The sequence below is a fragment of the Phasianus colchicus genome, chromosome 5, assembly GCF_987193195.1.
Source record: "Phasianus colchicus chromosome 5, bPhaCol1.hap1.1, whole genome shotgun sequence".
Taxonomy (NCBI): domain Eukaryota; kingdom Metazoa; phylum Chordata; class Aves; order Galliformes; family Phasianidae; genus Phasianus; species Phasianus colchicus.
The window spans coordinates 24,627,927-24,654,432 of record NC_143440.1 but is presented as its reverse complement, the minus strand read 5'-3'; the positions used below and the strand labels follow the sequence as shown (position 1 = coordinate 24,654,432).

General features: G+C 41.1%; 1 protein-coding gene across 5 annotated transcripts in view; it reads right to left on the bottom strand.

Annotated features, from left to right (window-relative positions):
- The window catches only part of AMBRA1 (autophagy and beclin 1 regulator 1), a 124,760-nt gene that overhangs the window by 36,489 nt on the left and 61,765 nt on the right, over window positions 1-26,506 (bottom strand). For all 5 annotated transcript variants that reach the window (XM_090140931.1, XM_031593457.2, XM_090140934.1 and 2 more), the window contains 3 exons: window positions 12,628-12,738; window positions 4,726-4,914; window positions 4,114-4,268 (listed from right to left, as the gene is read on the bottom strand). In XM_090140931.1, the coding sequence (XP_089997057.1) occupies window positions 4,114-4,268; window positions 4,726-4,914; window positions 12,628-12,738 (455 nt within the window). The remainder of the gene's footprint in view (window positions 1-4,113; window positions 4,269-4,725; window positions 4,915-12,627; window positions 12,739-26,506) is intronic.

The window sequence follows — 26,506 nt, the reverse complement described above, 5'->3', positions numbered from 1 at the left end:
GCTCTACCCAATCTCTCTTGAATAGAAGAAGCAAGATATATACAGACTATCAAGATGCTCCATTATACTATCCAGGACATTTTCCTTCAGCTCTGTGAATTACACCAGCAGCCGGGATATTTCTAGGTGCTATTACACATACCAGAGCTAATTAACTGCATCTTCAAAACTTCTACTGCAACAGGAAGACAAAGAAAACTATCTGAGGAATGGAAACTTGCGTTACCCTCACTACTAGTCAGGGATGCAGAGAAAGGAAACAGAAGTAATCACTGTATCACTTCTCAGCAGGTTGCCAAGCTTTTGCAACAACTTAGGAGCCACACTGCCAAGCCTTGCTCTCCCAATGCATTCACAGGTAGTCAAATGGTGTCAGAAAGGAAGGAATAATCCTGAGACACCTTTTAAGAATTTGCATACTATCTGATACAGCATTTCTCTTGAATTTCTCTCTGGGGAGTTCTGCAAGGAATGCACAATTAAAACATCCACAAAGAACTGCTTCAGAACATGGATATGACTTCTTTTTAATTACGAAGTATAACAGTAATTGCTTTATATTACAAACTGTTGGCACAGAAGCAGAGAGGATGCTTTCTGATTCTCTCTAATGTGCACACTAGAGATAGAAGAATACAGTTCCACCAGTGCCTTTTTTTCTATAACTCTTTCTACTGCATACTGGCTAAGCTGCAAACAGGTTTTTACTCAACTGAATATGAATGCAGCAGTCACTGTAAAGATGGTGAGCTATGAATAAAGTTTCCTACTTAAACTTCTATTTTTATTTTGCATGTCCTAAAAAGTATTACAAACTTATGGAGCTATCACAAAACTCAAGATAGAAGAAGCGACAGATCTTCTGGTGCCAGTAGTTGATTTACTAATTTCTACCACTAGATGAAGGAATAACATTTACAAGATTAACAGTCTTATGTTTTTCAAGCTTGGTCCTGCAGACTGCACAAAGGCAACCAACAACACACCAGAATGCTGAAACTATACCCAACGTCATCCAACAGGAAGGCTCTTTAACCAAATTAATTTAAATTGATCTAGTTGTGACCCTGTCACATAGGCAGAAAACTGAAAGACCAAAGCAGTCAGAAATGAGACATTTTAAATGTCTTTAATCATGGTGCAGGAAAGGGGAAAAGCAGCAAATTAGTTAACAAACCCTGCTAGACTGGATAGATTTGAGAATGTGGGGGAAAAGCTTTTGGAAGCTAAAAATATATGTGCAAGAAAGATGAAAAAAGCAACCTTTAGAATACATGCACACCATCTGGAGAAAAATAATCCAGAACTACAGCAGATGAAAAAGACAGGGGTGCAGTGATGCAAAGCAAGAGTGAGAAAAATTGTACAAAATTTTCAAGGTACTGTAACAAAAAATGTAAGTAAAGAAATGTATAAGTAAAGCTCCGTATTCCAAAGGGGAAAAACAAACAAACAAACTGAAAAAAACATCCCCTATGGAGTTCTAGCAAGACTCTGTTTATCACATTACATGCATTCATCACATTACATACGTAGGAAGGAGAAGAATCTTATGAGGTTCAACAAGGGCAAGTGTATAGTCCTACACCTGGGGAGAAATAACCATATGCACCAGAAGAGGTATGGGGATGACTTGCTGGAAAGGAGCTCTACAGAGAAGGATCTGAATGTCCTGATGGGCAACATGCTGACCATGAGCCAGCAGTGTGCCTAGAAGGCCCATGGCATCTGGAATGCATAAAAAAGATCGTGGCCAGCAGATGAAGAGAGGAGATTCTCCCCCTCTACTCTGTCTTGTGAAGCCACATCTGTGTCCAGTTCTAGAGAAGAGAAGATTGAGAGGAGATCTTAACAATGTTTACAAATATCTGCTAGGCAGGAATGGATGGGGCCAGGCCCTTTTCAATGGTGCCCAGTGACAGAACAAGGGGCAACCGGCACAAACTGGAACACAGGAAGTTCCATCTGAAAATGATAAAAAACTTTACAGAGCACTGGAACAAGCTGCCCAGAGAGACTGTGGAGTCTTCTCTTCTGGAGATATTCAAAACCAGACTGGATGCTGTCCTATGTAACCTATTCTAGGAAACCTTCTTTAGCAGGGAGTTGGACTAGATGATCTCCAGAGGTCCATTACAATTCTGTGATTCAAATATATACCAGAACGAGGGGAAAAAATGGCTATTCTGGAGAGAATTTAGGATTTAAAAACCTAAAGCTAGGAGACCGAAACATAAGAAAAGATTAAGGGAATACAAAGCATTACTTCGCTAAATGATGACTAAGAGCAAGGATACAAGCATTTAAAGAATATTACAGACACTGGGGAAAGAAAGTATGTGCAAAATGGAAATGAAAAAAATAAATGGAAGACACTGGAATGAGAAATTCAGACCAAAGCTTACTGATTGTGTGAGTTACACAACATGTGTCCAAAAAGAATGGCTACAAGCTGCAGCAACTGGAGCTTAGAGAAAATGTAAAGAATGGATGAGAGAAATTAATCTTACCATAGCTTTTCATGCAGAGACGTGATTGTAGCTAATAGGACTTCCTTATCTTAACTTACTATGATACAGTACAAAGACTATGGGAAGTGACACTCCCTTATCTGGCACTGAAAACTTGGGATCTGAAAATGACTAAATGAAAATGAATGAATCAGTACCAGGGCAAACTAGAAGGATCTAGCAGGATACCGAATCCACGTAATTAGTAATCCTGTCATATCCACACAGCTTTCACCAACCATACCTACTAGCCAAATTCGGCTGTTTTCACAAATGATCTTTAATCTGTCTCTTACCTTAAGAGGCCTTTACCAGAATGATAGCTCAGAATCGGGGCTAAAAACATGCTGACTTGGTTCACTAAAGAATATCTTCATTATCAGTCTTACTTTGCCTCATGATGTGGAGCAGGTGATGAAGATAAACATGAATTTTAACATCAGCTGATAAATCAGCTCATGTAACAATGTAGCTGATGTGACCCTCCCTGAATATTGAGCAGCCCAGACAGTAACTGCAGAGCATGAAGTTGAACCTAGCAGTCTGGGCCAGAGGTAAATTCTCTCCCCAGTGCCAGGCCACTAGTCAAATGGTCCAGTGTAATTCCTGTACATTATGAAGGCTCTGCCAAAAGAAAAATAATCAGAAGGACCTTTAAAAAGATATAAACAGAGAGGGAAAAGCTGTTCATGGAAGCAATTCCACTGTAATCATGTTACTCCCCCAAAATGAAAAGGCATTCTTGAATAGTTGTTCTTTATCTCCTGTAAGATGCCTGAATACATGGCAAAAAAAAAAAAAAAACACTGAATCCAAATTTCAGCTTCAGAAACTACCTAGTTCTGCTTCTTCAACTGCACATGGCTTTTACCATCCTCAACTATTACTGAGCAGCTGTCTTTCTCTGCTGATGAATGAGGCAAGCTGTATACGTTCTCTTAACTCTGTGTCTGTTTGAATAAAGGCAGTTTTATGCACATTCTGAATAGTCAGGGTGGGTCACAGCTCAGCAACAAAGCAGAAGTACAGAAAAGAAATTCCATTTCCACAGCTGGCCTACATGTACTCCTACATGTAGAAAGCTTATTAATAATTAGCCATGAACACCCTAGTTGTCAAAAACATGGTCAGCCTCATGGTAAGCAAATCTAACATGAAACAGCTGGTGGTCATTCCTAGAAGTTAAGTCCCTTCTAAGAATGTTAGGAAATAATCTTGAAACTTCAACCAAAAAACTCCCTCACAGCAAAGCCAACTGAAGTGCCCCAAGGCAGATCAAGATAGACACATAGTAACCCCCCAAAATAGAAAACACCTACTAAGTACTATGAGTGATATCTAGACTTACACATATATGACACTGAATATTTGTTTGTCATCATATTTGAAACCACAGTAAGGTTTTAAAATTCTGTTAAATTTATATTCTCCTGTCATGTTTGCATACCTCTGTGATAAATCCCTACATATGTTTATTATGCAGTGAGCCTGGAGCATGTCACCTTTTTGCTGTCATAAACCAACAACTAACTAGTAGGCTAGAGCCAAAGCAGCATGATATCACTGACAAAAATTCACAGAAACAGAATACACACATACTTACCCTCATAGAGGTTTCTCCACCATGGGGCTGTTGCAACCTGAAGACTTGAGCAACCATGTGTTCTGTGGAAGGGTGCAATAGGATACGTCGGGAAGCCAGTCCCACCATTACATATCTGCCCATTGGAGACAGGCTCACAGAAATGGCATTAGGGCCTATAAAACAGAACAGTAGTTACTTCACTCAAAGGTTGACATCCCTCCTGACATATCTTTCCCACAGTTTCTTCTTCTAGCATTCTCGCATTCCAATAACGTAAAGCATACAAAGCTCATTCTTGTAAGAGGCAAAAAAGAACAAGGAGACCTGCATGAGTATAAATCTTGTGAAGACACTTTACTGCTGCAAGTATCCTTCTAAGACAATTAAGTTCTTCAAGTAAAAAATTGTCTTGCAGCAACTACCCACTACCAGCACCTTAAATATCCAGACAGTATTACAAACTTCCCCCAGCAATGCTATGTTTGTGGCTAGTGAGACAGCCAATATTGTATTTCCTGTTACTACAGTAGACAGGCATTGACATTCAGACCATTGTGTTTCTCACTGAAGGCTGAGTTCCGAGGTAACTTCTCACATCCCCACCCTCCCTGACTTCTTGCTGCATCTTACCAAATCGTTTTGTGTAAAGCATCTCGCCCAAGTTATGGGGTGCCAGAGAATACACAGCCAATATTCCTTCATCGGGGAAACCTCGCTGGCTGCTGGGAATGAAGGCTGCCAGTAGCTGCCCATCTGCAGATATATCACAGCTAGCATCATTGTAAATCTTGCAGTTTTGAACAAGCACATTCACAGACGCTGAAGAAAGAAAGGAACAGTGATTAAAACATTCAGGCTCAGCAGAATAAAGTAAGATTCAAACCTGATGTAGGACACTAAATGCATGAGGCATTCAAGACATATAGCTTCCTCCAAAAGTTTATGAAATATTGCTACTCTGATTAACGTAACATTTACTCCAAAACAGAGATAAGGCACCACAATGAGCCCCGAGAATGAAATCTACTCACCTGGAGCCTTCAGTCAAGAAACAGCAATGATTGCATTTTATCAAATCCCTCCTTTCTTGAGTACAACACTACCCTTTGCAAAGGACAGTACAGTTTAAACAAGTCCCAAATTGTGACTCTTTGACATACTCCAGCAGTAGTAACATTAGAAACAGTACACCTTAATTCATTTCCCATTTTCAGAAATGAAAATTTTTCAGAAACCCTAAGTTTCACCTTTTCTTATTGCCAATAAACTGAAGGTAAATGAAAAATTCCTCCCCATAGATACAGACATTTCTTTCTGACGGCTGTTTTTACACCAATCTTGGCTAAAGGAAACAAGATAGGAAAGAGACTTCTCTAGCCAGTCCACCATTTAATTACTCCAGTATGAGACACTTGTGCAATCAGTGAAGCAGCTGTTAAACACACAAGACAGTGAACAGCACCTCAGGAAACTGAAGTTTTACTTTAATCTCTGCCAGTGAACTGCTGAGTGACCTCATACAGACCTTTCCCCTCCGTGCCTTGCATTCGCAGCCTATATGGCCTTTGGGCAACTAAATCTTACCACACGCCTGTACCATTCCTAGTCTAACAAGGCTTCATGGCTTTTGGCATCATCTCTTCACCAACAGATTATGATATACACTCCAGTATAACCAAAGAGCACTTCAGTTTTTTGACTGGAGCTGATATAATTACTGCAGGAGATAAGAAGCTGAAACTGACACTCGCAGCAGCAGGAAACAAAGTCATGATGGGGAGTGAGCCAGGACTGATCCCTCTTTCCAGCACTGCTGACTAAAATTGTTTGCTGAACTTAATTTTTACTTTTTTCTGGTCTTGAAGACATTCCTTTTTGGAACTGCTTACCTGCATGGTTGAGTATCATATTCTACTGCTCCATTTAAAAAAATTTCAATGAAAAAACATACGAGGATAAGAAACAGGCTATTTAATTACATTCTGTACTAAGCCACCTACACCTGTACTCTAAATTTACTCAGCCTTTTCTTTTTTCCAGTTTCAAAGCTGCTAAAAACAGTAATTTTCAGCCTAATATAAACAGAAAGGTGCTGAACAGAAAAAGTAAATAATATAGTCACTGCCAGTGCTGAAATAACCAAAAATACACATGGCCCTTCAAAAAAGTCCAAAACACGACAAAATTCCTGAGTGATCAGTCTAAAGCTAGTTGAAGAGAAAGAGCACAGAATAAAGATAAAGAACTACACTACCTCATTTCAAAAATGCAGAATTAGAATGTGCCTTCCAATTCTCCCCCTTCAGGCTTTACTGAAATACTCCATTATCACAAGAGAAGATGGACATCAACACAAGTACAGTATATATGCAATGAACTAGCTACAGGATACATGACAGTTCACTGCGCTGTTGTAATTTTCATCAAATTGGGAGGATTCCTGCAGAGTTCTTCAGCAACTCATTTCAAAACCTATCCTATTTATTATCTTTTTCAATCAGCTAGACACAAAGAATGCAGCTGGTTGACGAATTCTTTGACAAAGTTGGTTAACTTCATTAACATTGGCTCAAAAATGGAAAACCGAACTATACAGAAGTATAAAAGAAGTGAAATGCAAGAATTCTGGAGTGCAATAATGTTTTTTAAATTCTGCTTTACCTAGCAGCTCATCAGTTGGAAACAGGATCAACTCTGGTGATCATAGCAATGACTAGCACCCACTTGGCACGACAGTGAAAGAGATGGCAACGCTGAGCTGCACTGGGGAGCACGCTCACCATGGAAATGTCAGTGTTGCCATGGTCAGCTTCTGCTGAGAGCACGTGCAGAACACTGAGCACAGTTTTAGTGAGCCATGCTCAAGAAAGATTAAGCCCTAAATGGTACCAAGTCCAGCAAATAGTTAAAAGATAACTGGGGAAAATGTGGCATTTATTTTATGGCTTTAAAAAAAAATGATGGAGAGGAAATAGGATTGCATTTACGAAAAAGTTCCAAAAACGTAAGTGCCAGAGAACATCAGTTATAATTCTCTTCAAAACTAACACTGACAGGTGAGAGTAAGTGGGTAAAAGCAACCATTAAGTTTAGAAATTAGATTTATTTCTTTTAAAATCTGAATTGCAAGATTTTATAATAGTTTTTCAACAAAAGTAAAAGGGGTAAAGAATTTAACTAACTTTAAGATAGAATAAGAGAAAATATAGGATGTGCTTGCAGGGAACTAGACAGTGGTTAAGAGGGTTTTTTCTCACTTATCTCTTTGGAGTTCTATTCTAATCTGCTGCAACCTATTTATCATACAGCACAGCTTCACTTATATTCTACCTTTTTTTGTTTTTGTTTTGTTTGTTTTCTTCTTTTCTTCCTTTACTCCTTCAGCACAGCACACTGAAAAGAGTCTTTCGGTGAGCCCTTCACAACAATGTCCGACATGACTGTGTGTCTTGTTCTTTTCAAGGTTTAATGCATATGCTGAAGGGCTCTTAGAAAAACAGATTGTGAGCTCCTCTGCCAGAAGTGAACTATCTTTCCCCCTCAAAGTTTGCTTGGAACATAAAATATCACAGATGCAAGTCACACGGAAGAAGAAGAGTGCCCTTTAATTCAGTCTTGCAAGATCTCATTCATGCTGGCATCACAGTTCTTTGCTCTTCTGTAACTTGCAAAGGATGAAGGACTCAGGCAGCACAGACCCAGGACCAAAGGCACCTACTGTGTCAGCAGAAAAACCGCAAGGAACAGCATCTAAGAGATTCCTAAGTCAGGGAGATGACTTAGGATGCATTTGACTATTTGATTTCTTTGAGCTGAGGTTCCATCTGTTAAAATGAAGTCAAAATAGAAGACTTTAGGGGGAAAAAAATGCTATTTTTGGAAAACCATTTGCAACAAGGCTGCCCTTTCATCTCTTGTTTTCTTTTGTTGTTAATCCAGCCACAGAGCTGACAGAATAGATCAAAAGAAACATCAGAGAACAAATTAATCAAGCTCTTGTGCCAACATGGAGTACTGACACCTACAGAACAATCCCACTTGAAGCTAGAGAAAGCCTGGAAATGCCAGCAGGACAGCACTCTTTGCCAAAGATAACCCAAGATACAGTGCTGGGAACAGGCTTCCATCCTCTCCTTATCACCCCTAAAGATGATGCTTTCTTCACAGCTTTTTTCCCTCTATTAAGTTGTTCTACATCAAACCATAAATCAGTAAGTAGTGACCAAATCACCTTCCCAAGTCCCATCAGTGTTACAACTGAAGACAAACTCCTGACTTGTGACTAATTATGGAAGAACTAGTTCAGACACAGTGGTTAGAATTTCAGGTTGGATACTGGGAAAAATTTCTTCTCAGAAAGAGTAGTGAGGTATTGGAACAGTTGCCTAGGCAGATGGTAGAGTCATTGTCTCTGGAGGTGTTTAAGAAACATGTGGATGTGGCACTGCAGAACATGGCTTAGTGTGCACGGCACGGATATGCTGATGGTTGGACTTGATGATCTTCGCCTTAATGATTCTATGATTCTATGAAATGGAAATAACAAGTAAAAAGTAGCGTGAGAGAAACTATATTCAAAAAACAAAAACAACAGACAAAACCTTCAGATATTTTACCCATGGAAAGGTAGTATTCTACAGTGGTCACCAATTCAATATTGACTTACTAGCTGTGAACAATTTTAAGGATCTGCGGTAGTGACAGCAGCAGCACCTAGCAGAAGAATACTAAGTGGCCAGAGATAGCCTCTGCTACCAAATTCCCCGGCCCGATGCTGATATGATCAACAGTTATAGCAGAAGGCTGGGTTGTGTTCATTTTGGCATTATTAAAAACAACTGGTGAAAGGAGAGAAGAAAACTGAAGGCATCTTTCTGTTTTCTAATTGACAGAGAATGATAGGCTGGAGGCTGAAATCCCCCAGGTCCCTCCAGTCATTTCCCCAGAACCATTGGTGTCGCCACAGAATCACAGAATTGTAGGGGCTGGAAGGGGTCTCCAGAGAACATTGAGACCAACGCTCTCCTTCCAATGCAGGCTCCCTAGATCAGATTGCACAGGTAGGCACCAAGGCAGATCTTGAATTTCTCCAGAGAAGGAGACTCCACAACCTCTCTGGGCAGCCTGTTCCAGTGCTCTGTCACCCTTACCGTGAAGCAGTTCTTATGCATATTTGTGTGGGACTTCCTGTGCTTCAGCTTTTGGCTGTTTCTCCTCGTCCTATTGCCATGCTTTGCTGAAGAGTGTGGCCTCATCCCTTTGCCTCCTGCACCTTAGATATTTACAGCCATTGATCAGATTCGTTCTCAGTCATCTCTTCTCGAGGGTGTACAGACTCAGGTTGGTCAGCCTTTCAAGGCCTACGTGCACTTGCTGGGTTTGGCATCAGTGTGGTCCCTGCCCCAGAGCTGAGGCTTGTGCATGGCCAAAGGTCAGGCCAGGCCTCTGAGGGTGCTGAGATCGCAGGGCTGCACTAAGCACACTGCTGTCACTTCACATTTCAGTGAAAAACATCCTATTTCCAAACTACCTTCTCTTTGTTTAATTATAACAGGAAGAAGAGCTGCTCTGAGATGGAGGTTGGCCACAGAGCTGTTTCTCTGATGGGAAGTGGAGTTGGCCGGCAATCTCAAATTTCAGCTGCATCATTTCATCTGCCTTAACTCCCAAACCACTTGTGATTCAAGTCCGTCCCAGGAAGTGCAACAGCACCCTCTCTGTAAGCAAACTCTTACATATGATCATCTCTGATTTACAGAAAATGACGGAAAAAAGGAGCTATTGAGGTCAAATGCTTTACTTGGAAAATTGTTTGTACCAAGGTCACAGACAGTCTGAAAATATCTCCCGTATACCACTGCACTGTTATACACTTAGCTTTGCAGTATCTCGATTAACTTGTGCACCTGTACCAACATTTTACTAAGTGGCACAAGCAGATCACTGAGATAAAGCTTTTTTGAAGAAATACGATTACTATATAAAATGGGCTGGCCTTTAAAAACATAGGTCATCAGCATTACCATCAGGTTATGAAGGGAAGGATTAGTAGACCTAGGCTACATTAACATCTGTCTGGTTTGGCAAACTTGCAGCTTCTTTTTTTCTGTGCCTCTGGAAGCATGGTAAACGGGGTTAGGATTAATCCAGCTGTTCCATGTTCATACATCCCTACTTGACTGTGGCAAAGGGAGATACAACTAATAAATCCAGAAAAGCCAGACTTAGGCTGAGCACGTAAGAACAAAGAAGAAGAGTAAAACCTAGCATTTCCAAATAGTAATAAGTCAAGAGAGACAGTGAAGTACAACCTAGAGATGAGAAAGCTCCAGAGAGACTTGATAGCAGCCTTTCAGTATAAAAAGGGGGGGGTGCAAGAAAGAAGGGGACAGATACTTCAGCAGAGTCTGACGTGATAGGCGAAGGGGAAATGGTTTCAAACTGTAAGAGCAGAGATTTAGATTGGATATAAGGAATAAGTTTTTTTTACAGTAAGGGTGGTGAGACACTGGAACAGTGGAACAGGTAGCCTTTAGAGAGGGTAGATCCCTGGTGACATTCAGGCTGGACAGACCTCTGAGCACCCTGATCTTGCTGTAGGTGTCCCTGTTCACTCCAGGAGAGTTGAACCAGATGGTCTTCAAAGGTCCCTTCCAACTCAAATAGTTCTACAATTTTAAGTACTACAAAGCAGAAAGTGCGGATTCAGAAAGGCTGGGGATGGCCTGCAAGAAAGGCACGATGACAGAAGCCTCAGCCCAATATTCAGCTAATTGGAAGTGATTTCAAAATGGGAGCATTTTGGTAGAGGAGAGGGAGAAGATAAATATTGATGCCTTAAACAGTAATTGGTCTTTATTTTCTACAGAATTCTGTAAATTACAAACATCTTGTGATTTTTTATCCCCTTCAAAAAAATAGCAGTCTGCTCCTGAACAGCTAGATGAGGCCAGAAAAGCTATTAGCAGCTGCAGCACTCTTCAAATACTTCATAAGCTTGCAGTGTAATCTCCAAGAATCGAAGTCAGTAGCAAGATGCTTCCTTCTCTTCTCTTCCTCTTCATTTTAGGATGGATCACGGAAAGTGTTGCCACCACAAGGCAAAACTTCACTTTGTTAATCCTTGTTGTTAATCCTTGACCTAAAACCTTACACTAGCACTACAAAGTTTGAAACTTAACAGGACATATCATAGCACTGGCACGTTTGAGTTCAGTGAAATATTCTACTTCCAAGATGACACTGTCTCCTCTTTCCCATGACAGAATGCTTCTCAGACAAAATACTAAGCACCTTTCTCCTTTACAGCATCAAGCATCACCGTCTAAAAGCAAGACTTTAATTTCTCACCAAACTATAAATGCCACAACACAACATTCCATAAAAATATGTAGAAAGATTATGAGACAAGCACCAGATATCTTGTCTGTATGAATGACACAGTAGGAAATAGTTTCTTTAACAGGATGGGTTACTGCTGGCCTTTTCCTAGCTACTTTCTGCAAACAGAATCCCTGTTCCTTCTGAAAAGAAGTCAAGTAGTTAAATTTAAAATATGCACAGAGATGGTCCAAGTTAAAAATCACTGCACAAACATTCCTATCTTCTATCTTCATATCAGGCTGCCACAAACATTCCAGCAGCTGTGCAGCAACCTACATCAGGATTCCAGTGCAGACTAAAAATAGCCTTCTAGCCAAGTTAGTTCTAATACACCAAAAAGTCATTCCTTGATCAGCTGATCACAAGCATCAGTATTCTTTCATCTGCGTAACAAAGTCTCTTCCAATGCAAGAGCTAGCTTATGCCAGCTCAGAATGCATGTAAAACTAGGGTCTAATTCAGTAAATGGAATAAGAAGAAAAAACAAACAAAAAAAAAAACCACCAAAAAACAAACAAACCAAACCCCACAACAAAACAATAAATCAAAAGCCGCAAACCAGTAGTACTGCTTATTCTTGACCCAGAAGTGGCTTCCACCTGAAATATGGGACAAATCACTGCTTTGGCAAATGGCTGGAAGCTACACCTACTTCCCTCATCTTGCAACACTGCGGTAAGCAACAGAACAGGATTCTGATTACTAAAACACACTGCAGCACTTTAACCCACAATAATGCCAATAACATGGAACATCCAGTCCCAGTTTATTAGTAGCTTCTAATGCAAAAGTATAAAGACAGTATGCCAGTCACTCCTCTATAAACTTGTTGGTAAAAGAATGAGTGGATTGGATACAGATTTTCTTTTTTAACAAGGATTATATATTCTCATGAGATTACTCACATACAGCCCCAGTTACACAAGGATTTGCTGACAGCAAGAATACACAAGCTAGACAGAGCAGCAACAGCTCTGAATGCATTTTGTCCTTGTCAAATTTCCCAAAAGCCTAAGCATTTTACTGTTCCCTCTGCAACAAGGCAATCAAGTAAACCCCTGCAGCATATAGCTACCTTCCAAAGATCACAGTGCTTATGGTAGCTCCATCTGGACTTAAAAGACAGTACTAGTGTCCTTTCTAGCTTACCATTGCTGATTTCTGGCAGGTCAAACTTCGTGAAGTCCCACCACTGGAGACGATAGGTTGTGTTAGCAATGTTGCTGGCCACAGCTGACTGTCCATCTCCAATCACAGCACCTACATGAAAGGGAGGAAAATAATTATCAATTTAATCTTCAAAAGATCATCCAGAAAAAAAGCTGGAGTGACAAAACAAAGAGTTTTCTAAAATCAAACACAGAGTTCAAGATTCTTAAATAAGTCTTATTTACAGAAATGGCAATGTCTCTTAAACTAGCCACAGAAAACAGGAAATTAATAAGAAAGAATCTCCCTGCAACATATTTCTGAAAGAAAAGAAGGTTGACAAGCAATAATATTTGCACAGGTTCACAATGTAGAAATCTTAATCAGATTCATTTGGTCCAAGTACATTCAATGCTAGTGAAGATGTATTTTTGTAGACACCAAATTTTCTATTACAGCCATGAAGGTAATAATGTTGCCTTGTCAAATCACACACATTTACAGACATATTCCTCGCTATCACTAAACTCCACATGGAAAGATTCAGGCTGCCTACAATATATGTCACACAGTAAGGTTTACAGCAAAAATATTAGCAACTCTATCTGAAATGACAGTGAAATTAGAGCCCACTACAGAACCCAATCCTACGCCCCTGAAGCAGGTACTCCTTTTTGGAGTCTCTGAGACAGAAGAATACCACAAATGCATGCTGTGGGCACATATACAGAGAAAACACAGAAACGCTGTACATTACTTGTAGTTGCATAGGCAGAAGATGAGTTAGTTCTGCCTGGTAAGGAGGACCTCAGAGCTGGCTGGCCTCAGGGTTTTCCTCCCTTTACTGCCTTACCAACCTATCCCAGGCAGGGGCTGCACTGGATCCAGCCCCTTGCTAGCCACCCTAGGATTTGGGCAACAGCCTAAAGCACAACAGCATAATATTTCAGTAACTAGCACAAAGAACCTAATTCTCCATGCAGAAAGGAACTGCTGCTGGCAACTTAAGTAGGTATACATGTAAAAAAAGCTCAGAGGCATTAAATGCAATCCTTATGGCAACAAGTAGAAAAAGGAAACAGTTCTTCCATTATGGTACTACAGTCACAAATCTTTTGTTATTTCTACTCTCTAAGACCTTCAATTGCATGTAGCCCCCATACTACAAACACATCCTAGCACTGAGAGATGCTCAAGCTATGAGAACTGGATAAAGGGGAACAAAACAAGATCACCCTCATGTACACACGAGGAAAAGCACAGCATCCAGGGGCTCATGAGACTGGACTGAGGCACCTCCACTGTCTGATGGGAAGGATACAGTGGCTTCACTCTCCCACAAAGACTACTCAGGACTGTTGCCACATCAGTACCAGTGGAAGAACAACACCTGGCCAGCTCAGCCTCTGTTTCTGCCCATCAGATGCTCACATATTGCTGGAAAAGAAAAAGCAAGGATGTTTCCTTTGCTCTCACATGTGCCCAAACCCTTGTTCTCCATATCCCCCAAAAGAAAGAGCTCCTCTAAACAAAAGATAGGCATCGGGAAAAGCAGACAATGCATTAATGAAATTACATTTTGCAATCAGAAGTGGAAGAAGGACAATTAAATTTTGTGTTCCTTTGTCTTCAAAAGTCTCCTTGTTACAAGCTCGTGGCTGGTACACAAGGGCACCTCTTGCTGCATTGCTTCCAACCACCAGAGGGAGAACAAAAAAACTAGTTCTATGCAAATTCTGAGCAGTAGCACCTGCTGCACTAAAACTGTACCTAGCATCACCAACTGGTAACAACTGCCTAACACAGCAGGCTGGGTCAGGCCAGGAAATACTCTGTGAAGACAGGCCACAATAGCACAATTCAGGGTGCCTAATTCCAGAATACTTATCTTCTTGTTACAGAACAGCATCACAAGGTCATCGCCTGTTCTGCAATGACAACAAACTCTGTTGGCATAGCCAACAGCATATAAGATGGAGAATAACATATGCTAGCAGAGCAATCTCACACTCCCTCTGCATCACAGAAGCCTAGTAATATCACACACTGCTCCACAAACAGCAAATTCATCTGGCTCATGCTACTGTTGCATCTACAGCTACAAGCACCATCAAAAGAGCTGCTGGCAAATGTTTTTGATTTTTTTTTTCCTGTAGATATTCTGGTCCTGTTTTCCTTCTCCCTAGAACCTTCAGGTTAGTTATGGTGGTTCAACCTCTCATCTCCTTGCTTTGCCTAAGGTATTTACGTTCTACACATCTATTAGAGGAAAGCAACAGCTCCTCTCTGTCTACACGACAGCCATGCACAAATTCCAGAGTCAGCAAAAGCCAAGTGATGCTAGTGCTGCAGGTAACAAATGTCTTTAGCAAAAAGAGGATCTTGAGGGAACAAGGTCCACAGAGTAAAGTGTATGTTCAGAAAGATTTGATCAATTTCTCAAAGAATCCAAACAAGAGGGCCTTACACTAATGGCAGTTCCATGATCTACCTGTTTTTAGTAAGCAATTACTTCCACTTACACTAATCATGTATTTGAAAACCATAATTATCAAGTTATATCTAGTTACACACAACAACAGGGAATAACATTTCTATGGTTTCACAAACCCTGCCAGAAGCCTCCCACATGCACGCATGCACTGTCCTACAGTAGAGACAATTAAAAGCATTAAAACATTTGATACATTTAATTTAGGAAAGAAAATAATCCTCAGTACACAACTACGCTGTCCTAACCTTTTGTGTTTGATTTCTCTGTTGGTTGGTAGGACAGACTTGAGAACATGGGAAAGAAAATTAACAGGGATGTTAAATCATCAGTGTTATAGAGCTTGTGTTTACTGTGCAGCTCAAGGACTTTTCTCAGCTGCTTCACCTCAACTGGGTTTCAGCCTGAGTAAGAGCATAAGAAAGCGCTGATGCCTCTTACATCCTAGTGTAACTTGAGGCAAAACCCACAGTTCAGCTACTTAAATCTGGGTGGCAGCAGATCAGCTCACAGAGGCAACAGTTCTCACCAAGCACTTGACAGTCTGTCCTGATCCCTGGATCTTGTATTGTTTGATGGAATCACAAGTGACTGCAATGGGTACCCGAGGGTCTCGGGCTTGTCATTGCCATGAACAGAACGACCTTTTTCTGCAGAGGAGATGTAGATTTCAAAGTGCTGAAATCCAAAGTGAAGGCCAATTGAAATGCAGTGAATGTAGGTTTGATTGGCAGCTTTCCTGCGTATGTCTATCATGGCATAATAAACACTGGATGATAGCAGAAATGAAGATAAATGCTTTCAGCAGCCCCCCTTCTCCCCCCACCGCCCTGATCTCCACCCACCCCCACTCAGCACATGACAGGAGAGTTTAAAGAGTGGGGGAAAAAAGTCTTAACAAAGGCTTCGGAAAAAGAAAAAACACCACCTTTTCTTATAGGCCACCTACACGTACCAGTTATTTATCCATCAGTCTCAATCCTCTCAGAGGGTCCAACTCATCTTGCCATGTGGAGAAATGAACCTCTGTCAGTCAGCTATTGCTCATTTATGAATCAAGCCATACCAGCTCATGTCAGAGTTTAGACTGAAAGGGAAAAAAGGGCTGCAAAATCACTTTACAAGGTATTTCTGAAGTGGTGAAGAGCAAGATACTTTGAGACTACTGCTATATCAGACCCTCAGTGGATGAGCTAATATTCAAGCTACACAGCCTTTGGTTTCAAGAATGTGGACCAACTACAGGTGATGAAAATTTCTCTGCCATAAACTTAACAGAAAGTGGAGTTTAACCTCTTTTTTTTTTCTTCCCCCCCCCTGCCCCCTTCCAATTAGATCATTTCCTCAAGTTTTTATTGTCTAGCAGATTCCTTCATAGTCAAGCAAAATTTATTAAGATGGTTAAAGATAAGGAACATGCCTTTGAGGAAGTTGGAAAAGTCCCTGAGCTAATTTGTGACTCAATTTGAGAAAGTGATTAGGCCCTGGTAGAAAATTCCCCCTAGATCAGTACTTTTATCTTTAAGCATGAGTACCTTTGAAAAGTAATTACCTCTTTATGTGCCCATTTGTAACTGTAGCTAATGACACTGAGATTATTTAAGGCTTGCAGAAGGGATCTATCACAGATGGTGAGTTTTATTTATGCAAATCCTAGGTTTACTACTACCCAGTCTCCAATAAGCCCAAAACACAGGACCAGTCTATTTGATAAACCAAGAACAAACCTCTTTGCTGCAAGAATACATCAGATTCTCTCAACCAATTTGGAAACCATTTGAAGCCAGATGAAACATTACCACTGATCACTGCATCCTAGTTAATTAGTTGGGGCTGTAGCAGCTTCTTGCACATCTCCAACCCTGAAGTATTCCACAGGGCAGCCTGGCTTTGGGAACAATAAAAACATGCAGTCCTGAATATGTTTTTGACAAACTTGTATTCCAGACTACCACAAAGACACTGCCTTCAAAGTGACAGAGCTAACTATCTATAACTGGGCTAACATTGTAGAAACAGTATGCATAGCAACCTGGTATTTTCAAGGATTCATTTTGGGAGGTAGCCATTTGAAGAGACCATTTTTTTCAATTTCCCAGCATGTTTTAAATAGCAAGTAGGCAAAATTATATGAATGGATGCACAAGAACATTGCTAAGTGTAGTTCAATGATGTGAACTGAGAAAGCCCCAGAGAGGTCTATGCTCTATGAAAGTTGAACCCTTCAAAAGGCTATTGTTTTTCCCTTACCCCAGATGTACAAAATAAGAAGAAATGCAATTTCCCATTCATGTTCATACCTATTGCAAAATGTCTTTTTAACAGGGACAACACTTAGCATGCCCAGTTCCACAGCCTTATCAGAGATAGGAATTTAAGCAGGCTGCAGGTAGCAAAGATGAATACCCTAACAGGAGCTCAGACAAATGTCCAAGGGCTTAATTCACACTGTGAATAATGCAAACATGACATGCAAAAGGGAATATTCCTGCTACAAGTTTCAGACCTCAAAAATAAGTGAGTTTATTTGCAAGAATACAAACAATAAATGAACAAATGTCCTGCCCAAAGCCTCCATCCCCAGTGCACTCCTAATGTCTCCTCAACATCCTGATATTAAAGACATTCCTGTCTGATATGTAACAACAGAAATGCTTAAGGGAAGCATCTGCCTTTGATGGTGGGGTCTAGCTGTCCCTCAGGGAAACTAGAAGAGGTGAAGGTCCTTTTCAGAAGCATTTTCCTCTTGTCTGAATTCTTTGCACTTCACCAATTAAGCAGATAATTTTCTCCTCAAGAAAGAGAATTCCTGCTTCTCTCCTGTTGTTTACCCCACAGATATGTCCTACTCATGCCATCATGATTCCCCGTGAAATTGGAAAACCAATTATAGAAGAGAATGGTGAGATTCCAGGAGTAAGAGCTCAGCCAGCAATATTAACACAAAACTTCTCAGATGAGCAAAAGCACTACCTTCTCATGGCTGACAAATAAGTTACCTTATTATAGCCTCTGAATATTAACACTGAAATCAAGCAAACATCACTGCTTTGGAAGTACTCATCCTACTCAGGGTGAACAGTAAGGAATAAGCAGTTTTGTTTCTTTCTATAGCTACACATCCACATCCTCAGCTACTGTTAAGTAAGGGCATGATGGTCCCAGTTCCAACTTGCTAAGAACTTCTGTGAACATCCAGTATCAGATAAATACTGCCGAACAGAAGAAAAAAAAAAAAGCAGTAAAGGAATTATTCCAACTTCCTAAATCACTACCCATGATAACCTCAAAAACAGCCTTGCCACAATGAAAGTCTGGATTTAGAAAATAGTGTGCAAAAAAATTGTTTTATCTGTGAGGTTCATAATCTCTTGCCATCAAGAAAAAACTAGATAATGAGGAATAACATCCAAACTGTGGGCATATCAGTGCTGAACTCAAGCCTCAGTTCAGTGATGAGTGGAAAGCAAGCTGCTGAGAAGGAGAAGGGATGAATGACAAAGTGAGACTGACTTTGGCAACTGAACTGAAAGTAATAGTTGCACCTTGCTAATGATATGCAATTATTTAGCTTGTGTAGATTCACTGCTGTAGAGGATACTAAATTTGCACAGTTTAAAAATTTGTTCTTACAGGGTATTTAGTATAACCCATCTAATGTTGCTTGCAAGTCTTAGTGTTGCTTATATTCACAGAACTCAAATGAAGCTTCTAAGTGCAATTTTTTCCTTGTAAGGAAGCTTAGAAAACAAGGACTGAATGGGCTCAGGTGTTTATCCTTCTTGTTTGTCATTTCTGAACCTTTTAGCCACAGTATAGAAGAATTTCTATGGAAAAGTTCCACTCCGTGAGTTACTCTACACTATCTAGTAGTACACATGAAAATGCATTTTAAACAGCAAAACCCCTTTGCTTACTGAGTACCATGTGACATCTGGAATTCTGATTCTGCATGTCATTTCTAAAGAGACGGAGGTGCCCCATGAAGCACATGGGTGGAAATAAATATTACAAGGCTAGAGAGTCAAGTGAAATCTTCCTACAAATAGAGGAGCTTGACAGGAAAAGATTATAGAAACAAAAACTAACATCTGTTACTGTTTGACAGACAGTGGTCACAAGTTGCTTAAGAAGCTTTCCTTTCAGTTCATTTGGGTCCCTTGCTGGGAATAGAAGTCAAAGTACGAGTCTCCCAGTCAGCAAGCTGCCAGAGCAATTAAAAGAGGCATCTGCAGATATTGTTGCTTGTTTTGAGACCATTTCTTTATTTCCATGTGACAGCAGCATGTGTCAAAAGCATGCCTCATATTACCATATGATTCAAGCAGTAAAACATGTTTCCTACAGCACAGGCTTTTAGGGAAAATATTCAAGCACTAAAAATACATTCCAATCTGCACTTCATTTCATCTAATGTTTTGTTTCAAGCATGTCTGCATATTTCAGCCATTTAGATGATTTTGTCTGTAGCAGAAAGAAGTCCTAACAAAAAGCACTGAGTAAAGGGTTGGAGGAAGCAGTTTACATTTCCAAGAAGCATGTATTTTCTTCCTTTACCTTTGTCTGAACCTACATATGAGGGTATGTTCACAGCTCTCCTCCCTTTCCAGCTTCCAAAAACAGTAGGTGAATCTGGAAGTCAAAATGCCACATCTCTCCTGCCAGAGTTTAAATTTCATGCAATCCCTCTGAAGGTGAACTGGCAAGGACTCGGCAGCTAATCTGTGCTGAGTGTCACTTGGGCTCCTCCCTCTGCCAGTTCCATCCCTTGCAATGCCTCCACTCTCCTCTGCCACTAAGTCCCTTGCACCATTTCCAAGCCCGTCATTAAAGGCTGTTGGAAGTCTGCTTTTTAACCTTCACATCTGTGTTTATTCTCTGCACAAAAACAGAGTGGAATCTGTGCCTGGCAGGCAATTCCTTTTGTAAAACTCCTTTTTCTTTCCCTTTCTGACTTTTCAGAGCATGAAATGTGCCTGCTAATCCTAATTGCCTCAGATGGAGAGCCTTGCAGAGACTAAACAAAGGGGCAGCCTTCCACCCAAAAGCACAGCTCTGTGCAGGTCATGCAGAGCGACGACCAGGCTCTAAGCTCAAGTCTCCAGAGCTCCCATCTCATTTTGCTGCATTTCTAAAGCACACAAGGACAAAATTCCCCACACAGATATGCTGGGAAGAAGGACTTGCTTTCCCCTCCCCCACTTAAAAGGCTCTTCCAGCACCAGAGCCCACTGTGCTGCTTGACACGGGCATTGGTCAGGTAGTCCTCAAATACAGCTGCTATGTGTCAAAGCAGAGCAACTCAACACACCTGGCTTTTAAGGGTCATTTGTGTGTCTGCATCCCAGCATCAATTTCCTTACCCAAGCAAGAAGTTTGCAAGGTCCCACCAGCATGTTTGTAGCCAGCCTATCCATGAGTTGTGCCCTGACCAGTGGCACAGGCACTGAGAAATGGAATTGGCAGGGATTCATACACTTTTGCTGGTAGTGACAACTAAGAAGTTAACTTTCTGGTCTAGCAGAGATGTCTGGATTCATCAGAATATTTCTATTGCCGCAAAAAAAAAAAAAAAAAAAAAAAAAGAATCTCATTTACAAGTTTGCTGTCATTGCTTAGTGAGGATGTCCTTAGCACCCAAGGCTGATGCTTGTGAACTTGAGTTGTCACACCACTCACACTATCTGCTAGGTCTACTGCAGTTCACTTGTCTAACAGAGGCTAATGCAGTAACACACTAATCCAGCCTTGCCAGAACTGCTCTATATGATTTTAGCTAATTCAGAGCTCCTGCAATTTTTGAGATTTTCTTGTAGAGACTGTCACACTTGCCAGCTTTATCCCATATTCCACAAAAGTTATACGTTATCACCAGCTCCATACCTGGCAGATTAGCACAGCTACGCTTTCAGTTCACACTGAATAATTCCTCTGCTGAGCAAAGGCTCAAATAGGACTCCCAACTAAACAACACAGTGGTACAGATAGATGTAGAACAGATGCAAAAATAGAGTAAAACAGCTTTTTATGGAGAATAGCCTCTTCCTATGAGTGAAATCTCTGAAATCCTATTAATTCAAACAATCAGCAGCCAAATGCCTGCTACTGCCTCTGCAGCTTTTACTGCAAGGATGTGTGCTTAGCACAACTTGAAATGCATGTGTCTTCTGCCAAAATATTCATCTTCAGTGGAAAAAAAGTCAGCTGTATCCTCATAGAGCACATAAGTGTCTTATCAGCCACCACACTGCAATAACACACATTTTCACTGATCCAAAAAGCAGTATGTTCCCTAGAAGGATCCAAATTCCCAAGACTTAACTGTATATGAATACAACGCAAAGCTTCTAAACCAGAGGCACTTTTCGTTGTAGAAAAAGCAGCACGCAGTGTTAATAAAAGCTCCAAGCACAGAAACACATCCAAACCTCTGTACTCATCAGTGAATGGAAGACTTGCAAAAATTCTTACTATCTTTATACACATTTCAGAACTAGTTTTATTACAGCATAAACCCTGAGCATCCTACAATGGAAACGCTGTGTCAGCCCAGCAACACAAACAGAGCTACCATCACAACACAGAGAAGTAAGCTAAACACACTCAATGGTTGATTACATTTCACAGCTATAATATCCTGTGACCAGAGTAGGTCTGCTGAGGAAACACTTGCCTATTCTGAATGAGTACATGTACAGGGAGGTTAAGATGAAATCATGCCTCCTTGGAGAAAAACACAACTCCATTAATAAGAATGCAGGTCCTGACAACTTAAATAAACTCCATATAATAAACTAACAAAGTGTCTGAGGGGAAATGGAGAGCTGACAGGTGGCATTCATGAAATATATTTTAATTGTGTGCTACTCTCACTAAAGGCCACTATTCAGACCAGTGGGTCCCATATAGTTGCTAAATCTGCAAGCAAAATGGGCACTATAATCTTGCTCTTAGAAGACAGAAGTGAAGAGACATCACTAACGGAGCAATTTATGAGGTATCCCCAATCTGATGAGAAGTGAAGGAAGAACAGGAACTGGGAAGCAAGCAGCCAGGTTAGCTGTTTCCTGGGTAAAGTAATGAACAGGGAGACAACCAAGAAAAGTAGAAAATGTGCAAACTGGGAAAAAACAAAACCTAACAGCAGACAAACTAATGGGAAGGTAGTTTAAAATTAAAGCACAGTAAAATAGAAAGGAGGAAGCCCAACCTGGAAGAATGCAATGAGAAGACCACATTATTTCAGCTGAGAAATAGTAAGGTAAAAGTAACCTACACTGAGAAAAGTGTTTGGCTCTTGCAATGTTTTGAATACTTTGTGATGAAGGAAACTTCGAGGGTAGTTTGAGATGACCTCGATGACAGCAATGGAAATCAGACTCTTTTCTTATCACCCTTAGATTCAATGCACTGAGCAAGTTCCATAACCTCAGTGAATACAGAGATTCAGGCTCAAGGAGTTACTGGGATCCTAGAGCAGACAAGCAGGACTGACAGTGGTCCACATGCTGCTGGACCACTGTTCAACAATCTGAATGTAATAGTACAACATTTAAAGCACAGTGATTCAGCAGCAGAGGTTCCAGAAAGCAGCAGGACTTCCCCAAAGAGTTCAGCAAAGTTCAGAACCTTGCGGCAACTTCTGTAAATCAGCGCCACAGTTGAATTCATGCCAGACAGGTCCAATTCACTGCAATTACATAAGCAACTGCAAGATGAAAAGAGACTGACACTTTATCCCATTATTTTATGGAGTGTTAGAAGTCAAACTCAAAGCTACATAGGGATAAACTAAGACCTAAGCTCAAAGCAGCAGGAGTACATCCCAGCTACTCCACATGTAGCTCCTGGGCTGCATGAGTATTCCAGATAGGTTTTATTTCTTTCTAGGACAGACGTGACCTTAATCCAACTCAAATTAGTTCATAATAATACCAGAGGATACAAGCAGACGTGTCCAAGAAACTGCTATCCAATGTAACCAACACTTCTACTAACAAGAGCAGAAGGAAATTCAGACAATGCAAATGGGCAATTGCAGTTTACTGGTTCGATGTAAAATTTTAAACAGTTTGGAGCGAGCCATGCTTTGCTTGAGGTAGGGGTCATAAACTAAAAGGAAACTGCAGAGAGGCTTCAAGATCTCAACTTCATGGCAGGAGAGCCACAGATCCAGTTCCTACCAGTTCAAAACATCAGCACAGGTACAGTCTAAGCAGATGAGCACTCCAGCTCAGGCTCTCAAGTTCTAGGACTCAGGGTAATGGTACAGTGCCACAGGACAATCTTATTGGGCCTCACAGGTAAGAGGGACAGCAGAAGGTAGGTAGTAGCTAGCTAAAATCAGAGAAATAATGAGACTGACATCAAGCTCTTCACAGTTCCAGTTGGCTCTGCAGTCAGCCAACTGGAAAGGGCGCTATCACCAGGTGCCCTGCACTTAATGCAGAGCCCTGAAGCAAAGGCATTAGAGTGTCTGCATACACTCAAAGGCAAGAACCTTGAAACAGAAGAAACTGATGGCAGAAGGAAGGTCATTAGCTAACTATCAAGAGTGATTTTTCTTAACAGTGAGAACCAGAATATCAATACAATGTACTTCGCAGGCAATGCTGTTGCATTTTCTATGGCTAGGGCCACAAGGGCTTGCACCCAGCCTCCAGAGAGCTTCCTGCTTGAGAAGGCTGGGCCAGCAGTAGCTGCTAGCTGCCAGGCAATTAAAAAAAAAAAAGCCATTTGAACTCTGACCTTCCCTGTGCAGCAATACACTGACATTTCCAGTCAGAGCTAGCCTCTTTGCAAGCAGAGAAGACAGGGCTTTGCCTTCAGCTTTCACTCCTTCCTGCGTCAAGAGAAAATACTTATCTAATGAACGAGGGGTCTTCTGTGAAAGTCCAGCAGCCAAGCTGGAAATGCACTCCTCACACCACTCACATCACTTCCAGGCCTTCCACAAAGGGCTCAAACTCTTAGCTACACCCTCATTCATCATTCAGTAGCTTTGCATAACTGTTCATTCCATGTGGCCTACAAGATATTTCTCTCAGTGCAGAGTTACTGAATCCCTCCCCACCATAACTGTCTTCCAGTTTCTGTTAACCCTTCTGTCTTGCTATAATTTCAAGTCTGTAAGCACTATCAATAACTCTTCTACCCTCGACCCTCTTTTTACTGCTTCTTCTATCCCTTAAGTTTGTCAAAATATTCCCTTCTTGCTTTTCAGTGTTCTCACGAGGTGTATTTCTTTTGCCTCCTTCCTCCCAGTCATGCTCCTTACCAGATTTTGAGCCAGTTCCCATTTCACTATCCACTGTAAGATATCTCTAATGAAAACTGTCACTACTACACACATTTTCCTTCTAGTATGGCATCTCAGGGAAGATGTGGCAGCCTCCTTCATGAACCAAAATACAGATCCTTGAACAAGATGCATGCAGCACACCAGCGACATATCACATGGATGGGTGTATGCATGCCCACACCATGAATGCTAATATGAACAATTGTTTGAAAGAAGGAAAAGTACTTCTCCCATTTAACTAAAACCCACGCCTGCAATCCCAGCTGCCTTGTCACCACCTTTGACTCATTCCTCAATCCCTCCCCTCCTCCAGCCTCCATTCGCAGAATCCCAATTGCTTATGAGAAAATTAGAGAATGACATTACTTCTTCCATCTTCCTAACCTCCCCTACCTCTCCTGCAACTTATCCATCACATTCAAAAGAATCTTGCCAACCTTCTAAGCTTTCCACTTGCCCTGATGATTTTATCCTATTTCTTTTGTGCTGATTTCCACTCCTCATCACTTGTCAGTACACATTTGTACTCTCTTCTTTTCTCTCACAATACAAATATGCATTAAGTTTTTGTGCCTCTAAATTCCTCAGGCACTGGACCACAGATTGAACGTGTCGGGTGAAAAGGGAAAATGTATTCATCATGACCTTTGTTTTCTGCTCAGTCTTCTATTCAGCTCTCAAATGCATCACGTGAACAGGCAGTCATTTCTCTTCCTGACAAACACAGTACTCACTTCAGCAAAACCACCTTTCATGTCTCCAGCCCCCTTCCATCTCTAAAATACTATTAGAGCTGCTTTGCTTTCAGTGACCGCTTCCTGTCAAAGCTCAGAACTAGTTTTCTAACCATCATCGCTCCTGACTTAGCAAAGGTCAGAACATTGTTGATTCTTGAATTGCTCCTAAGTAGGCTTTCTGTGTATGACTTCCACCACTACCACACTCACCTCCCCAAAGCATGAAGGACACAAATGAGCGATTATGAACATCACCACAGCTTCTTCCACACCAATCTCAGTGCATACTTCCAGCTCTGACATTATCTAACTGGTCATACGCCACATCTACACTGCTGCAAAACCAGGCGGGTTGAAGCAGCTTGGTACAGCTGAAATTGCATATAGTTACAGTCAGTGCTTGACGCAAAGGAAAGAGATGCAGATCAGGTTCCCTGCTCAACGAGGCCTGTACTCAAAAGTCAGGCTACCAGGGCACTCGGCATGACTCAAGACCCAGAGCAATTGTCTTCATAGATGAATTCCTGGCTGGCAGATCTTGCTAATTTTGAACTCGTAGAAACATGGAGACTGCTGAATTCCAACTCGCACAGAACTCAGCAGGTGACTGTCAACCTAATGCTCAAGTAAACAAATAGGGCTTCCTGTAGCAGCGCAGACATGCACCTCTTTCTTAGTTCAAAACCAACTCTGTGCTCCTGTAAACAATGGAGACCATTCTCTCCTTTGTCATTCCCACCTCTGAACTAGAGGTATACCCATTCAAAAAGGAAGGCATTGGAGGAAAGGGTATATGTGGAATACACTTCCACACTTGATTCCTGTTTGTATTTGCTTGTCTAAAAACAAGTGTACAAAATCTCCTCCGGCTTACTTTTGATCGAGTTATGAGGCAATTAAAAACTTGATCCAAGACTACATAAAGCTCTCATCCTGACTAGGGCCTTTGTTTGCTGTTGTGGAAATACTGCTCAGATCCTCTGCCTCATTTTCTTTAAGAATGTCTGTTTCATGCAGGACATTTACTACCTCCTGGTATCACTCCCACTGTTTAATACCAAGAACAAATGTAACTTTTATGCTCTGGGAAAAGTCCTATTTCCCTAAGCTCTGCCCATACCAAGGCCAGAACTCCTCCAGCTTCCACACAGATAGAGTAATTTCTCAGCATAGCTCACAGTAAGATAAATAACACAGGTAGAGTAAACCCACCTGGGACGAACAAATGCACTGCTCAAAAACAACTCCAAAAGAGTACATACATTATCTCCCATAATTGAGGAAAATCATCAGGCCAGAAACAGAAAACCAACTGAGTATGCTGAGGTAACAACACTACATTTGCAGGAA